General features: G+C 41.4%; 1 protein-coding gene across 1 annotated transcript in view; it reads left to right on the forward strand.

Moving 5' to 3' along the window:
* ALG9 (ALG9, alpha-1,2-mannosyltransferase) overlaps window positions 1–18,080 on the forward strand; it is an 86,009-nt gene extending 67,929 nt beyond the window's left edge. Inside the window, exon 15 of the mRNA XM_018564028.1 lies at window positions 17,354–18,080. Within this exon, the coding sequence (XP_018419530.1) occupies window positions 17,354–17,477 (124 nt within the window). The 3' untranslated portion in view covers window positions 17,478–18,080. The remainder of the gene's footprint in view (window positions 1–17,353) is intronic.
* The last annotated feature ends 1,095 nt before the right edge of the window (window positions 18,081–19,175 follow it).

Raw genomic sequence — 19,175 nt, forward strand, 5'->3', positions numbered from 1 at the left:
CGCTTCCATTGACTGCAATGAGGGGCGGGCTTCCGATGACTGCAAACGGGCGCACACCAGCCCGTTCGGCAGTTGTCGAACAAGCAGGCCACTAACTCATACGATTCTCGGCGAGTTTTCCAGCCTGCTTGTTTGACGGAAGACGTGCGACCGTACAGTAGAAACGGTCGCACGCCTTCCATACACTTTGCGATTATCGTACGATCGCGGGATTTCCCGCGATTCTCATACGATAATCGTGCAGTGTATGGGCACCTTTTATAGAGAAACACTGTCAAATTACCTTCAGATGTCCTTTAGCCTAAAATGGAAGCTAACACGATAGGCAGTATTAATTATATGTCCTATAACCAGCCATCCATGCAGTGTGAGTTTCTTTTCTATTTTATTCAATTAAGTGGCAACTTCCTGCGTAAAGTACCATTTGGTTAGTTTAGTAGTGCTTTACACTTCAGTTTTTGGTGCTAAATGTACATAATGATTAAATGATTGATCATTGGTAGCCATAACAACTGCTTTTGGACTGGAGTACAGAAACTGTGCAGCCCAGGTAGATGTCCTTAGTGCCCTGGCATACAATTGCCACATTATTGTGCTATGGAGAATTTGCAAATACAATTTGCTCTGTAAATGAAGATGAAAAGTTGCTGCCTCCATGCATTCACTCCAGTAACAAGTTTTTTAATGGCTTCACATTAGATAATAGAGGAAGCTGCTGAAATTTATTCGGGTGGTATGGCTTACTGCTCTTGACAGAGTAAAATTTGTGATCGTCATAAAGGGCACCTTAGCTCATGCTCTCTCAGAAAGCGTACTAGCAGCAGCTAAAAGTCGTCCTGCCTCCGTGTCTGTGCACATTCCCCTGAGGAGACCAATAAGAGCAAAACTGTCCCATCGGGTTTTTTTTTTCCTATGCACTTGCGTCAGCGCGCTCCCCTCCAGTGTAGAGGACAGTGTTCTGATTCCTGATGTTATGGCATTATCGTTCATTACATATATAGTCCCAACACGCAGACAGCTCCACACTTCCCTGTGTGGAGCTGTCTGACACGCATTTTGCTTTCTGGTCCCAAGTGGCAGAAAATAAAAAAAGAGCTTCGCTCAGCATGGCTCTCATTGTTCTCCTGCCATTTGTCAGAGTAAGGCACAGCACTGACGTAAAAAGCCTACGTCTATGCTTAAGTTAGAGTACAAGACGGACAGCTCCTCAGCTGCATGGATTTCATCAGTTCCACTGCTTCAGCACACAAGCCAGCATGAAAATCTTACCGCATGGATTAACTCTGTCTGCCCAAGTGTAGTTCCAGGCACATATTTAACAATGTATGGCAGTGATTTATTAAAGGAACACCATCATTTTTTTCTCTTAAACATGTTTGTTTAACATATTGTTTACATGTAACTATCAAGCTGTATCAATTGTTAGATTGGGTAAACACTTTATTTGCAATCACTCTTCTTTATTGTAGGATAATTGTAATTTTTGCATAGTTGTAATTTACCATAAATCCTATCCCTACTCCTCCGAGATCATCAATGTGCAGTTACCTGGAAGCCATACAGCATGCTCAAGTCTTCTGGCCAGGCTGCTGATGTATACTAAAATGCTCAATCATTTCTATGGAAAGGCCATCCTTTATTTGGGATCCATGGTGGACAGCCATTCTATTAAAATTAATGGGGAATTTATAGTGCTTGCACAGCCTAGCTGGGAGACTTTTAGGTAGGAGGCTAGGTGACTTCTAGCCTGCAGCACAGTGAGGATCTATAAGAAGCTTAAAGGAGAACTATGGGGTCAGGGCTTTTCCCCATAGTTCTCCTTAGGGTAACGGGAGGACACAAACTAGCGTCCTCCCGTCACCCTAAGCTCAGTATACTGAGACGCTGGAGCGGATCCCGACATCGATGTCGAGATCCGCCCAGCTGCGTGAAGTGACAGCTGGCTCTGTCTATCTAGAGGCAGAGCCAGCTGTACCCGCCCCCTCCCCTGTCCGTTCCGCCAGTTAGCGCTGGCGGATCGGAGCGGGGAGGAGGGAATCCAGCCCCTCCCCTGTCACGACAGGGAGCCGTGACAGGATCGAGAAGTAAGCGAACACCGGTATGTGTTCGCTCACTTCCCGATCTACTGAGCCGACCTGTTACAGTCTCATTGTCACCCCATAATTGTCCTTTTAGCTGCCCATACACAATAATATTTTCTTTGTTCAACCCACAGGCTGATTGTAGAAAATATAACAAACGCTTGCAAGCATTGATCGAGGCATCACCTGGTGTCTTCATTGTATTCTGATGGCGGCCTCTGTCAAAATACCCAAACAGAGGTGACAGCCCATTGGCTGCCGATTCTGTTTGAAGATTTTCAAACCCGTTTCCTTCGATCAGCTGATTGGGGGATGTCAGCTGAAAGGGTGCTGGCAGCGGCACTCACTGTGCGATTTTCGGCCGGTTCATCAAGAACCAGCCGAAATTGGTATATTGTGTGGCCAGCTTTATAGAGGTATGTGTAGGATTTGGTTCCATTGGATCATGGTTCCATAGTCCTAGATGGGCCTGCACCTTGAGAGGCTGGATGCTTTTTGCGTATCCTTAGACTGAGTAGGACAACCAATTGAGAAACAAGCCTCTGATCAGTCTGATAATACCTGCACATCCAAGCTACCTTGTAGATCTATGGCCAGCTTTAGTCCTTTGTTCACTATGCTGGCTAGTCTGCATAAATAATACCATATATTTTGCAGTTCCATGATTGTTGGTAGCTGCAGATCTAAGTGGGCACATTGTAATAGTACCAACAGGTATTCATGGAACAATCTCAGTGTTTCATTCCTACACAGTAATTGTGGTGCATATTGTTTCCTGTGTGTGAAGACGGATTGAAGCACCAGGCAGAAAGTACAGTGTTCACAGCGGGGCATGCGATGTGCAACGTAATATGCAGATATGAATTCCTTATCGGCAGCTGCAAGTCGAGCAATCAGGAAGAAAAAGTCAGGGAGGTTGCCAAGGTAACGAAGTGATTAGAATTCCTGCCGTTCACCTTCGCAGTTGGAGCTGTCAGGGCTCAGGGCTCCCTAATAGGATCAAGTTGAAGAAGACGCTGGTCTGGTCAAAACACAAACCAGCAGATATTAGTACTTGAAAATGGGATTAGCGCACACTGTGGCACCCTGCATTGATTGCAGCTAATGAACTCTTTTGTAGCTTTGCCAATACCATGTTCTTTGTTAGCTCTCCAATAAGACAGGCAGTATCATATATTTTAGATTGTTGTTAGTAATTTTAGGATATTATAATATGTGGGTTTTTTAATGGACTAAAATTCCTGACCTCCATAATTATCTTTTTACTACAGACTATGTACACTCAATTATTTTAAAGTAAAGCATTTTGAACTAAACTGCTAACTATTGGGGAGGAAATGGTTTGGTCAGTAGGATTTGGTTGTCTTTTCTTGCTGCCATGACCAGGGGCTCCGTGTTAAAGTGAACAGTTTGGAATAAACTAACCAACAATAACATACAAGAAGTGCCCAGAAAAGGTCCTTTGGCATCCAAGGTGAAGAAGCCAAAGTGTGCGCACCCTCCTTCCATGAGCGGTGAATTACTTCAGCAGCATAGGATGCAGGTCCTGCCCTTTTAGCAACCACCCCCTGCTGAAACATCTGAGGCAGACTCGACTCCTTCCTACCCCTCGGCCTGGCTCTGTATAGAAAATATAATTCCTTTAAGCTTCCTGTGGGTTTTCCCCCAGTGTAGGAGTGCAAGATGTTGGGATCAGGTTAGCAAGCAATGAAAGATAGGAATGTAAATGAAAAGTGGACTGGTTCAGCAGATGTTTCTGTCTGCACTGTTTTTTGGACAAGGATTGTAGTTTATTTACTAGCTAGCCTATATCCTTTACCTCAGTTTTGGGCTAAAGCAATAGGCAATGTTTGGATAAAATCATCATTAAGATGGGAAGCTAGGCTGGCCAGACATTGCCTGATATTTTGAAAGCGGTATGTCAACTTTAAACATAGCTTGAAACAGTCATGCCACTTAAGAATACAATCTTGAGCACCAACAGCCAAACATTCCAAACAGCCCTATAGAGATATGCATAGGTTTTTTGGACATGTCGCACCATGTTATTCTCAGAGTCCTCCCAGCATATAGCAATCTTTCACCATACTTTGAGAAGTGTGGACATCCAGGAGCACTTTGAAGTACAGAAGCTACTCATGTGCATTTAGGGGAGTTTTCTCAGCTTGCTGTGCCTGTGTTGCACTGCAGGAACTGGGAATTCAGAATTATGATGAAATGCATCACAATCAGTGTCCCATTTTTAAAAGCACAGTCCAGCAGTACATTGTCTGCCATATGAAATGTGCCAGTGGTAAAAATGTTTATGTCCTTGCTTCACCCACTCCATAGCAAAGTCTAACCGCTTAATTTCCTGGAGAGGTTATTTGCTGAGCTTTTTTCCAATTGGGAGAAGATACAAATATTTGTTTACATTTCCTGACTGTTTTGCTGCGTTTTTGATGTGTTCGAGTTAAAAAAACTGGAGTGGGGCTGTCAGTATGTTAGCTGCAGTGCAGTGCGTTTTTGATGCGTTTTGCGTTTCCGGACCATTTCCTGACCGTACAAAATGTGACATGCAGTATTTTTCTGTCGTAACCGTAACGGACTGCGCGCGTGAGAACTGTAGCCCATAAAACACATAGGGATACATTGGGATGCATTTTTAGTGCAGGAGCGTACGGATCAGGTCAGCACAGAAAACGGACGTCGTGTGAACAGGCCCTAAAGTTTTTCATGCAAAGAAGTGGCTCCTCATAATACTTATAGCATAAGAGTGATCACTTCTTTGTGTGAAGCGAGTCAAGGCATTCTTGGAATAACCCTAACTTTTGTTGTTTGATTCAAATAATGCCCCCCAATGCTTAGACATGACCAGTGTTGACCTAATTTATTCATAAAGACCTCTGACAGTTAGGCAAGGCTGTTGTGTCACAGCACGTACCAAGTTGAACAAGAATCGGATTCATAGGCCTGAGCAGTCCAACTATTTTTTAAAATGCAGCCTAATATGTTCCATAGTTTCAGCAAAGCCCTTTCTCTAGGCGCATTATTATATTTCCCTTTGCAATATTGCTCCTATATATCATGTGGAAGTTGTAGGCCTATCCAGCAGCAATGCGAGAAGCAGGTGAAGCTGGCTTAATTAAAAAATATGAACTAAGAAGAAAGGTGTATTGGTTGGCTATTGTGATATTAGAATATTTCATGTATTGCTTTAACTTTTCATTGATTTTAGTTGTTTATCTTTAATGTATGATATGTTCTATGTGAATGAGTTTTAAGATTTTATTTAAAATCCCGTTGTTTTCTTCTTGTTGCTGAAATTTAGCATTGATACCATCACAATGTAATATAAAGTCATTGTAGAGCAAACTTCACAATTGGCATTACAAGCTGAGAAGTCGAAACAATAATCTATTACAACGTGGTACGTGCCGAACATTCTGAAAAGCTGTTCAATGCTGACAAGATTAGTAAAGTGAGCAGAGCCAGTATTGAGGAAATTAAATGAGCTTAGTGTTAGATACAGCAGTATAGCCTAGTTTTTTAAGGGAGCTTTAAGAAAGTTGTTCAAACCATGTTAAATGCTTTGTAAATTCTTGTGGCCTATTATGTACACAATGTTTAAAGTGACATTAAAGTCAAAGTCCCCCCCCCCCTTCCCAATCTTGCTGTAGGGACTTACCTTAAATGATGCCTCTTAATCCGATCATCTTTTTCTTTACTGTCCTTTTCAGATGTCCCTCCAGTGCTGGTGCGGGTCTCTGATCCAGCACTGACTCCTCTGTCGTCCTCTTCTCTGATGTCCCACAGAGTCTGTGCGGGTGCACGTTGCTCCATAGACTTACCTTGTGTCTCTCCTCGTCTCCCGGCCGAACATCTGAAGTGTGCATGCGCCCGCCCCAAGATCCTTTGCGGCCGCCCGAGACTCTTCAGATGTTCGGGCGGGAGCGCTCAGCTCGGCGAAGACACAAGGCAAGTTTAAAGCCTTTTTAAAAAGTTTTTTTTAAATATTTTTGCATATATCTACTGCTTGCTAGCAGTAGATATATGCAAAAACACACGAGGGTTTAATAACCCGTTCATTTCTTCTTCTTGCATGGCATGCTAAAATAGATGTTGAAATCATTCACTTAGCTACATTTTATGGAACAGATAGAAAGCTACTAGCACCAGGTTATAACCAACGGTCAGCAGACACAGTGGAAAAATCCACAGTAACCACATTGAAACATGCTTGAGATGAGCACAGATCTCTCCTTAGGATAAAATAGTATTAATAAAACAATGCAGAAGAATGTGTTCACTATTTGGACATATCTAACGTCACTGTTCTAAATAGAAAATGATTTCAAAAGATAGGCAAGCGGCAAAAGTACAGAAAGAAGGGGAAATAAAACTGTATAATACTGAGTTGAAAGATTCTAAATATCTCATCAACATCTGCTGACGCTGATAGTACACCAACAAGAAAAAATATAATGCTTTAGTGTCAGCCAGTTGAGAAATGCATTAGAGGCATTGTGCAATTACATCAGTCAACAATATCAATGTATATATGTATATATATATATCAATGTATATGTGTGTTACTCATACCCCCCTAGCACTGAACCATAAGACTCGCGTCTGCTGAAGTCCTTTGCATCATTAATCTCATGTCACAGCCAGGCTCCCTTGTAGGCTTTGTGCGGCACTACCATAAGATGCCCCAGTGTTCCACAGTCTCTGCAGGCAGCTGCGCTTCTCAATCCCCTCTGACGCACTTACTTACGTATGCTGTATTGCTTTTTTTTTTTTTCCACGGAGGACACATAGTCTTACTCTAGGCTACTCTCTGCACAAGAGACAACTCTGAATTCAGACAGATTTAACCTCTGGTTTTGCTTTCCTACTTTTTTTCTGTGACAGTGCTTAGCATCAGCTGGCAGCATGCCCTTCAAAAAAAGGACTAACAAAGGACGGAGTAAGCGAAAAGTAGATACATATTTTTTTCTAAATCTTGCAAATAAAGGCAATATATATTTTTTTGTCTTTTTGTTCTTTTGAAATGCTTTTACTTTCAGCTAGTTTACATGTTTTTTTATGGTCAATTCATTTAAACCAGTTATGTTGCATCATTAATTATTCACTTGTGCTGCATTGTTTTTACTAGGGATGCGCCGATAATTTTTTTCGGTACTCGCCGATACCAGTTACCGAGTACCAGAAGTCCCATTCAGGAAGCCAGGTGGCATGTCATGACTCATCACCTGGCTTCCTGATTAGCCGGGCAGCGTGTAAAGACTTGCCACCCGGCTTCCCGATTAACAAGAAAGCCGACCCATACGAATCCCTCAGTGCGGATCTCTGTCCCCTCTCACTTCGGCATGTCCATGGTGTATCACTGACTAGATTAGAGATACGTGAAGAGACATAGGTGGTTAGCTGAGGAGTGGAGTGATAGATTTGGGTGTTATCAGCATAGAGATTATATTGGAAGCCATGGGATGTTATCAACTGACCCAGGGAGGAGGTGTAGATATAGAATAGAGGGGGCCCAAGGGAAGATCCTTGGGGGACCCCTATAACTAGGCAGGGCTGACACCAATTAGTCGTCCAGAAGAAAAATGTGGTGTCAGTCCACAAAAGGAAAGGAGCTGAGTGCATTTCTGGCAGATCAACAGGTATTTATCTTGCAGGGTCTTAAAAGTAATAAAACTTAGGAAAATGTGCATGTACTGAAGTGATGATACCACTTTAAGTAGAAATATTTTTTTTTTTTTTACTTTGCAGTTTCTAAATTATTTTGCTGTTGCAGAACATATTTGAGTGGAAAAATCCACTGAGACAGTTATAAGCCCCGACCAATGGAGTTATTAATCAGTTATGTGAAACAGCAGCTAAGAGACCGTAGAAAATATTCTGACTGACGTGGAATAGTACCAGGAAATCTAGAGAATATTGCTTTCGTACACATAGTTTTATGGGATTATTTGTATGCGTTATTGCTCAAGACTCATATTGACTGCATTTGGAAACACACCATGTACAATGAAACTGATCTATCACTGGATCAGACTCGTCATTTGATTCATGTTTATACTTGAAGCGTGTACAGGTGAATATGACAGGTGTTAAGATAACATTCCTTAAAAACTGCATGTTTTACATTAAAAGATAAGGGAAGTTTATATTGTGAGGCAGAACACTAATTACAAAATATATTTATTATCCATCTGGTTCTTATGTTTATACACACTCTTGGGGTTTTTGAAGAGGAAATTATTCTATTTTGTTAATGGCAGTGTAAGAACAGTAGATGGCTAGAATGCTATGGCTCTGCTTACATTTAATAGACAAAATAAGAACATCTCTTACTGTACACAGTGATACATTACAGAGCCTGTGCTGGTATAATGGATCCATTGGTATTACTGTTTACAAATATTACTATCTCATTGCCTTAAATTGTAGTATCTGATTTGTCTGAAAGTAGAAGGCATACTCATTGATTTATTATAGAATAACATGCATTACCAAATATATTTGAATAATGAAGAAAACAGGATCTTGCTAATAGTAATCTAGAAAAGTGGCATGAAGTGTGATGCCCTTAAAAACCATTTTAGCTAATTGAATTTGTGTTTTTGTGATCATACGTTTCAGGGGTGTAATTCTCGAACCAGTGGGTTATGCCCCATCTTCAGGTGATTGGAAACTGGCAAATCCTCGGCTGAGCCTTGGTGGACTGTATCCCCACCCCGCTAGAAGGTAGATGCAGGGACAGCTTGTAATGCTCAGGGCACTGTATCTTGTGTGGGGCGCTCACCTTGGCACTTCAGCCACAGGGTGCTTTACAGGTCCAGGGCCATGGTCCATTTGCCTGTGGAGTCTTGTCCCTTAAGAGAGGTCGAACATAGGTAAGATGGGGTTTACCTCAAATCTAGTGCAGACCACCGGTTTGAGGTACCTATGTGCTCAGTGTGTGCTGCACTCCGGTCTCTGTGGAGCTTAAATGGTGCAGCGGTGGCTAAGACTCTTGGTCAGGTAGGGGACAGGTCACCCTGTGTAAATGCCCTAGGGCTGCTGGAGCTTTGGCAAAGCCTTCTCCTGGGTGTCCTTACTGCTCATCTGCCTGCCATTTCGAATCTCTACTCGTGCTTGGCTGTCCCCACTGCTCCTCTGTGAGTCCCTCTTCACATAGGTGGTATAGCACAGTCATTTGCCTCCTGCCACTGCAAGTGCCTGTTCACAAGTGGAATTGGTTCCGGCTCAGCAAGGTTGCGAGTACAGGGCTCTCAGGTTGTCACTCTTCACATCACATGAGGTATCATAGGCGCAGGGGATGGGGACTTTGGGCCATGGGGGTCTATATTACCTTAAACATGTCACAAGGGGTCTCTAATATCCCCTCTGCTATCCACTTCAGGAACCTACATTGTCTTCCTCTTACCTTTCTAAGAAAGCTTTTGCTTCAGCTATGTCTTATTTTATGGGAACATTTTGGCCCCTTTAAAGGCGTCAGATTGCAGGAGCTGCAAGGTCTCCTTACTTTCTACCTCAGCATCTTATTTTGATTTTCCTGTGTCTGCCTTTGCATTGCCTGAGAAGGAGGGGGAAGGAGCTGCTTTCAATTCTCAGTTCAGGAAAGGGTACCTGTCTTCTGAAGTTTCTGAAGTCACTGAGCTAAATGTTACAATTTACATCCTTAGGGCTGCTGTGCGCACATGCCCACAGTTAGAGCCACTTCATCAACCTTTTCAAAGGTCACTAGTCTGGGTTCTTTAAAAATGCCTCAAGCTGCTAAGACTTTCCCTGTTCACTAGGTTTCACAGCCTATTTTATATGGAGTTTGTCCTCATCTTGAGAGGTTATTTACTCCACCAAAACCCTTTTCTCAGAGGCTATATCTGTGGTGGATCCAACTATTTCCTGTCAAACCAGGTTGATAAACAGTTCTTGTTGAGGTTGTTCCCATTTTCAAGTAACCCATGGATAAAAGGTTAGAAGCCCCTTTTAAAGCAGAACTTTTTAAATAACCTTTGCAGTGGGGTTACCCCTGAACTGCAAGGGTTAAGTGCTTGTTTGTGTCTAGGTGCTAAAATAACAAAGATACACTCACCCAAAGTTCTGAGCCGGCCAACTGTCAAGGCGCTCCCTCCAGCCTGGTCCCTCCTCCGATGCAGATTGGAATGTTCCTCAGCGACCTAATCATTTACTGGACCTTAGACCGCTGCAGGGGAGGGGGAGAGACATTCCAGGGACCAGTCTAAGAAGAAGCCGACTTGAAGCTTTAGGTGAGTAATTGTGGTAATATGTGGTAGGTTTGCCTTGTGATTACACAGCACTGACGTATCGGCTTCTTACCCCTAGGCAAATTTATGTGGAGCTTCAGCTTTCCCTTTGGGAATTTAAGGGTCTAATAAACAGGACACACATACCTTTAGCTGCAGAATATTTTATAGATAACACTAATAATAATTTGAATGATTATCTTGTAGTGTCACCCATAGTATTTCTGCAAATATGAAATTATGTATTTGTTTTGAGGCTTTAATCAGGCAATTCTGTATCCCAACCATTAGCCCAGAAAAGAAATACAGGTTTAATCACAATCCCCTTATCAAAATAATACTTAATGTTTATGATTACAGCAACTATATTATGAAAGTGGCATTTGTAGTTGTGTTTGTGCCCATACATCGCACAGCTATTTTTTCCTTTTATAGTTCAATTAACTGTACCTCTTGTGTAGTGTGTACTGTATGCATATAATACCTTCACATGTTCCCCCACCATACTGTACATTCACATCAGTCCCTGCCCTAAAGGAGCTTACAACCTAGGGTCCCTACTTCACATGCATACATAGATAAAAATACTGGGGTCGATTTAGATAACTAACAGTATGTCTTTTGAGTATGGGAGGAAACCAAAATACCCATAGCAAATCCATGCAAGCACACTGAGAATATGCAAACTCTGTGCAGATAGTTTGACTGGTAAAGAACACATCCCTGACATCCCTTTTAAGCATGTATTTCCCCTCCTTGCTGACTGACTACTGGGTGCTACAGACTTAAGCTGATCATTTGCTTGAACATGCACGTCTAAAGGGGAGCTGGGGAGGTGATCCTTCATATAATGCCTGGGAACAAAATTATTGATGGTAGAGGTAAGCTAATATCTGTGAGAGGTAGGCACCATCAGTAGGGATCAGGAGGAAAGGGGATTGATTTAAGTAATACAAGAAATGTAGGTAGGCTTAAGGTAGCTGCTGCAACTATAAAGGGTTATATTGTGGAGATGCACGTTTGCACGGAATTTAAATTAATCAGCTTCAACTCAAGTGTGGGAAAAAAGGTAAGACTGGAGTTTAGCTTTAGCTTTTTAGATTGTAAGCCCTCAGGGACAGGGCCCTCCTTACCATCTTGTCTTGATTTGTATTGTGATTGTAATGTCTTCCTTATATTGTAAAGCGCTGCGCAAACTGTTGGCGCTATATAAATCCTGCATAATAATAATAACTACTTCAGCTCCCATACCTGTACACCACCTATGGAGCAGAGATTTTACATCTCTGTCATGGGCCTGTTTGTTCCACAATAACGTTCGTAAGTGTATCTAAACCCAAAAACAAAAGTTAGCATAGAGCCAATGTCAGACAGCTGCAGTGTCCCATGGCGTCTCAAAGCTGAAGGGGAAAGTATGTTTTACTCTCCACATTTCTCCTTTAAGAATTGATAAGCTGTAATATATAACATTTTGCTTTGGGGGCTTAGATACACTTTACACTACAGAGTAATATATCATTATTTCTAGGACAATCAAGGCTTTCTTTTGGTGATATTGTCTTGCAAAAAATCCTATTTTGTTATGCAATCCATAGAAAAAAATAAGGGATGTTCAGATACCAAGTACCTTACTCAGTACAAGTACAAATACGTTTCCAGCTCCAAGACTAGACTAGAGAAAAATTCAAAAGTTAGGAGGCAGCTGTCATTTGTAAGGAGCACACGGAGCTCCTGGGATTTGTACATCTCTGTTTTAATGTATGATTTTTTTTAAATAAATATATATAAGGGATGCCCAGTTACCATTTTTCCAAGTACTGATACTTGTCCAAGTACTCGCAAATAAAAGTACTGATACATTTTTGTTTATTGTCATGTGACAGTTTTTCTAAAACAATAAAGCTGCAACCGCTGTAACCCTTGTAGTTCTCATGAAAATGCCAAGTATCGGCACTGGTATCTAAACCGGTATCCGGACATCCCTAAAAGAAATTGTAACAAATCTGCTTTTGCACTATTTTTCTACTTTGATCACTCTTGGTTTAAAAAAAAGTACTGTAGTTTAAATATTAATGGTTAAAAAACAGAAATAAAACAAATCAGCAGGAAAATTATAATTTATGAGAGAAGGGGAAAAATGAGTTGGTTAGGGCTGATTAGGAGGTTAATAAGAGGTTAAATAGCAACAATTTTAATTTAAGAAAAACTTTGTATTTGTTGGTCATGTCCATATACACTATATGACCTAAAGCAGTGGTTCTCAACCTGTGTAACCTCGGGACCCACATGTTTCCTTGGTCATTAAGGCGTGACCCAAAAATGATTTCAGTTCTGAAACATTTTAATTTATTACACAAAACAACTTGTGCAGTATTCAGATATATATATATGAACATTTTGAACAGTAAACAACTGAAAGTAAATGAATTTAAAAAAATTTAAAAAATTTAAAAAGTTTATAAAGAATACAAATTAAATATTTAAAAAAATTAAAATAAAAACGTGTGGGGGTGGCGGTTGCGGGGTACAGTTCCAATGGATGTTTATATAATGGGGGGGGGGGGGGGAATGTCTGCCCCGGGCGCCCATAACTCTGGTTACGCCACTGATACTGATGGACATTATGTGGGCTTGGAATACATAATGTCCATCAATGTACCCTGTCCTAATGTCCCCTGTCAGTGCAGAACCTGGAGGGGGTGGTGAGGGTGTCTGTATGGGGAAGGGGGGGCATTAGCAGGGGCACCACGGCAGGTTCTCTACTAAGCCCCTGCTAATGCCCCCCAAAGCTTCTGCATTGACAGGAGACATTACGACAGGGGACACTATTGGATATTATGTGGGCTTGGAATACATAATGACCATCAGTGTCCCCTGTCATAAAGTTCCCTGTCAGTGCAGAAGCTGGGGGAGGGGTGCACTAGTATAGGCTCTGCTGCAGGTAAAAAAATTGCAGCGGAGCCCCCTGCTAATGCCCCCACCCCAAACCTGCCCAGCTTCTGCACTGACAGAGGACAATATGACAGGGGACACTGATGGACATTATGTATTCTGAGCCCAGTCTGTGTAATAACATTAATTGTGTATTTTATTAACATACATTTATGACAGGGGACAGTGAGGAATATACATGATGAATATTATGTGGGCTTGGAATGCATAATATCCATCAGTGTCCCCTGTCCTGCCACAGTGCACATCTCCCTATCTGCCTGCCTACTTTCTCTGATTCCAGCCGACTGAACTATCTGGACTGGAGAGTACAGTAGATACAGCGGCGGATTGATATCTGCTGTACTCTCCAGTGCAGGCCGGAACTATAACTTAATTGTCGGGAGCCGCGGCTCCTGATATTATTGCGCCGGCCCGAAAGTGAGGAAATAGTCCCCTCTCTCCCCGGGCCATACCACTTTATCTGAGAGCCCGGGGGAGGCCGGGAGAGAGGGGACAGTTTGACATGAGGTTCCACAGGCTGAACCACAAATTCCCCCTCTCTATTCAGTCTCAGGCCGGTCTATTCAGACATGACGCCGCGACCCACTGCAGAGGGTGTCGCGACCCACTTTTGGGTCGCGACCCACGAGTTGAGAACCACTGACCTAAAGTATGTGGACATCCCTCCAAATGATTGAGTACAGGTGTATCCTGCGGCCTTCAAGCCTGTCCAGTGATGTTACACGACCTTCCTATACTTCCTTGGTGGCAGGGGCAGGAATTTTACCTCCTTGACTGATCACTGCTCATGTAATGATTGAAAGTGAGCATTCTAGAAGAGGCTGCCTTTTTATTTTAACAGATGCAGGGTAGCACATTTAAAGTAATAACTTTTTTTGTTGTAGTTTTAATGCTACAGTATAGAAAGAAATGTTATACAATTGCGCTTTTACAACCATATGGCAACAGTTTAGGGAAAGTCCTTTAATGTTCCAGAATGACTGCGCCACTGTACACAAATTCAGATCCATAAAGAATCTAATGCGTTTGGTGTAGAGGAACTTGAGTGACGTGCACAAAGTCCTAACCTCAACCCTACTGAACTCCTCTGATTTAAATTGGAATGCCGAATGGGAGCCCAGTCTTCTCATCCAACATCAATACCTGACCTCACAAATGCTATTTTGGCAGAATGGGCACAAATTCCACAATCACATTAAAACTTTGTAGAAAGCCTTAGTGAAGGCTCTTATAATGGATAAGAGGGGCAGTTGGGGGTAGCATTATATGAATGCCCATGGTTTTAAAATGTAATGCCTATGCAGTATGCAGCTAGAGCAGTGGACCTTATAAGCTATCTAAAGTAAGAACTATTTTTGCAATCCATAACAATCATCAAGTTCTTTGTCATGTTTTACTGTATATTTAGAAAGTGTAAAAATGGGATTTGTTGATCTGAGCAGCAAGAACACCTTTTGTGAGTGATGGGGAAACGTTGTACAGTTTTTCAGACACTTTATTTTCTGGATATTTATAATTTTACATACAGCTGACAGCCCTGCCTTGTATATTAAAAGTTGTATAATGGTGATTTTGCAAGGAATGCAAGATTTGTACCTACTTAGTACGTGTCTTTTCCTGCAGAGAAAATTACATTGTTTTTTCCCCCCACACTGAGTAACTAGGGGATGTATTCCATAGCGTTTCGTCTCGGTTGGGTAATGGGTAAAGACAGCAGCTCACTAGCTGTGTCAGTTGGATGCACAAATTGCAGCACAGCAGAGGTTAATAATGAAGAAGAGCTTGCAGGCACGTTGGCCAAGCTTTATACTCTTGGGGATTCATAGAGCTGAATTGACGTCAGGTCCTGTACAGTCACATATGAGCTTCTGATACATGGAGATGGTAATTGAATTAGAGAGCAGCCACCTAATTACATCGTGTAGACACTTCATTGTCAGGAAGCATTTCATTACAGATAAGGCGAGAGCTAGAATTTCTGTGTATCATGGTACGGACGTTTCAGCTCCCGGCTATGACATGCTCATCCCTTACTCACTACGTAATTAGTCTCCTGAGATACAGCTCTACAACTGGCGGTATATCCATTCTTATTCATACTGTAAGTGTGACTATAGTAGTCACATTGTGGATCTTTACTCTTTATTAGAACTGTATTTACCAGCATCTCTTAATTGTTAATAGAAACCAAATTGTCTTCGTAGTGTTCTGTCTCCACAAGCCTGTTATAAGTGACTATACACCAATCAGCCAGAACATTATGATCACTGGCAGGTGAAGTGAATAACACTGATTATCTCACTCTATCCCTTCTACTTGAAAGAAGTAGAAACATGTTTTTTGCTGGTGCTGCTAGTAAACACAGCTGTTCACCTTGTCTTGGTTCCCCATTTACCAGCACTTATGGCTATACTCATGTGAACTCCATGCTTGCAGTGCTCACCAGTGATGGCCTTGTTACATTCTGATGTCATGTTAACTGGAGAATTAGTGATCCACATAAAAGTTTTTACAAAATATGAATAAGTTCAGTGGTTAACGGTGGAGTTGTGCACCATCCAACATCTAAAGCTGAACAGGAAAAACCTGTGGCATTATAGTGGCTATGGCAGGCCCATGTTTCTTATGCTAATTCTGCACATCAATAAAGGTTTCAAAAGGAATTTATCACTCTAGCCAATTGCAAGGAGTGGAATGGTGCTGCGGCAGAAGATTTCCAACCTAGCCAATCCTTCTTTGTTCTGACAGCAGCCTTTCTTAGCCGACTACACTGAACTTAAGTATGTTATATAAGCGACTACATTTTTCTCAAACTTGCTGAAATAATATGTACCAGATTAAAAGGTACAGCATGTGTATGGATACCAGAAGTAGATGGATGGCCACAATTCTGTAGAAGGAGCTGCTGGCATCCTAGAAATAAAATGCTGTTTCAGCAAAGCCTGCACTATTATTGATAAGTGTGTAAGCAGGGTAGCAACCAGACTCCTAGATAAAGGAATATCTTGTTAGGAATCGTCTATTAAAATACACAGAGGGGAACGTATCAAAGCTGCAGCAGACAAAATCTGGAGCAGCTGTGCATGGCAACCAATCAGCTTCTCTCTTTTATTTTCAAATCTTAACTGAACAAACTGAAGAGAGAAGCTGATTGGTTATTATGAGCAACTGCTCCAGATTTTGTTTGCTCCAGTTCTGATAAATTCCCCCCACAGTTTTTAGCACATAATATATGATCCATTTGCCAGCGGTGTACATCTACAGGCTTTAATGTCATATTGAAGTAGGCCCTACTAAACACGCTTCCTAATTGTGGAATTAATGTGCTCACATCAATAGGATCAATAGTCATTTTACTTGGATTAGTACCTGTCATAAACCTGTAGGTTTAACGCGGTGGACTTTTTTTTTTCAACCTGACTAGGTAAAGGAATAGGATTTATACTGTAAATTGTCTCAAGGTGCAAGAGTATGGTTGGAAGTGATTCATTGTCATTGCACTCAATTCCAACAGTTTGTGCAGCACTTTACAATATGAGGAAGACATTACAATACAATTCAAGACAAGATGGTAAGGATGCTCACTCCTGATTTGGACACCACAACACTTTCCTCTCTCTATAACATGGGGCGAAGGTGTTCTCTGGCACCGAGAGGTAACCTCGGCGGGGCTGATAAGACTTGGGATTTCAGTGTAACTGAGGCATTGGGTTGTCAGCTCTGCAGGAAATTAGAAACTCACTTGGTTTATGGCAGGATAAACTGGTATTTTTTTAACTTGCTGTACAGATGGAACAAAACACTTAAAATGGTATATTTACCAGACAAAAATGGAGAAAATAAGAAAATCTTTCAACAAGTTATTTTTATATTTATTCAGGCTTTTCATTTTGTTATCAGTCTTGGCACTCTTGAAATAAAAGTTAGTATATGCAAATCACGTATTGTTTAGAAGAATGTACGATTTGGGGATTTTGAATGCTATCTGTATACTAGCTAAAAACACAAGTTTAAACAGCTTTTAGGTTGAAAATCTAGTACATATCTTTTCTTTTTCAGGTCTTCAAAACTATTCCGTGCATTTTATGTCCCATTCGTCTCCAGCTGGCACACAACGTATGGTAATTACACCATTCTAAAAGCCCGACGGCCTAAGCAGGTAAAGAAGAAGAACATAGGATAAAGAGAGATCGAAGTTACACCATCAGTGATGTTTCCTGTTCACCTGCTAGAACTGCCAAAGGAGCTTTTGAAGAACTTGTTATCTACCGCGGCAGTTGAGTGACTGAAAGCCTTGCTGATTTCTGCGTGTACCCAACAGTCTACTGATGTGTTATTGATACGTCTGTCTTTACAATGGGCAGTACTCTGCAGAATACAACTTTACAATGTGAACTTTGGATATTTATCAGGTGATAGGCTTGTATGAAGGCAGATTTCACCAGAGTGTTGTTTTGTGTGTTTCTGATAAGTGTGTGTATGGGGTGTACATTAGTATATACATGTAGAATCTAAACCTGGATCTTGGAAAGTGCAGACATCTTTTATTTCTGAGACAGGAAGACTGCTTAATAATTTAGTATGGATTTCAATTATTTTAGGTTCATTTTCATTGATTCAGTCTAAAACTCCATTCCAAACCTTCTAACAGTTTCAGTATTGCAAGACAGAGCCAAAGAATAATTGCCTCTTATACAGCAAATGGCATTTAGTATGTACTCTGCTTTTTGTACAGACTCTTGAATTGTTAATTGTCCACCATAGAAATTATTTAGTTAGCTGAGCTCCATGCTGACGCATCTCGTTTGTATTCCCTATCTTTATGTCCTGACCCCCATCTTCCCAAACTCACAGTAATGGCGCTCTCCCATCTCATGGGCAATGACTGCAGCAAATGCCCTTACATTAGTTAATCCCTGTGCTTTCTTCTCCTGTAGGCGGGTTCCCAATTTTAGATTGACATGTGTTGTGTGAGAAGTGAACCCAGCCTGTTAACCTTTGCTGCTATGTAAATAATTGTGTGCAGGAAATTAGTTTGATTAAAATGGTGTGATAGCTTTAAAGATGAAAATGCAATAGATTAGAATGCGAAAACTGGACATAAGACCATGCATAGAAGAACCTTAAATGAATCCTGCCATTAGAGAGACTCAGGTTGCCATTACAGGCCTCAACTTCAGAAAAAGCTAGGTTCTCTGCTCTCATGCTGAGCTTCTGGCTTTGAGTTAACGACCTTGAACAATAATGCAGATATTTTAGACTTATGACTCTTTTCTGACTTTCCTAAATTTTTCTTAATTGGTGACTCAAAGTATAAATGTAAGTCTGCAATGACATTCCCTGTCAGATACAGATTAAGGTAGAATAGGGTGCCGTGCAAAGAAGACACTTTGAACCCTATACCTTTAATTGACATTGAGAAGAATTGCACTAGTTATAGAGAAGCCTCTCATTTGCAGTGTATGAACCAGCATGGTCCCATCAGACACCAGCTGCCTACAAGTACATCCAAAGTGACAGGCAGGTGCACAGCTTTGACCAAATACACTATCCCCCTGGTTTACTGAAGGACAAAGCTTGTCGACGGGCATCCAACCACCTTAGACTTCTGCCTAGGTTGTGGATGACACCACTCTGTTTCCATGGTTCTCTCCTGCTTCACTTGATATGAATGTGTTAAGTACAGTTTATTGTTTGAGGTGCTACAGCCCCTCTCATAGTAAGTTATGAGTAATATTTGAAGTTTTGTAGAACACTATAGTTTGGTAGACTGGACAACTGCTGATTTTCTGTAAATTATGATTATTATTGCTATATTACCTAGTTAAAGCTTTAAGTCATTGTTCTGTCACTTTAAGGAACCTTGTGTTCTCGTGAATAG

This window comes from Nanorana parkeri, unplaced genomic scaffold (genome assembly GCF_000935625.1).
Source record: "Nanorana parkeri isolate BGI_ZX_2015 unplaced genomic scaffold, ASM93562v1 scaffold716, whole genome shotgun sequence".
Lineage (NCBI taxonomy): Eukaryota > Metazoa > Chordata > Amphibia > Anura > Dicroglossidae > Nanorana > Nanorana parkeri.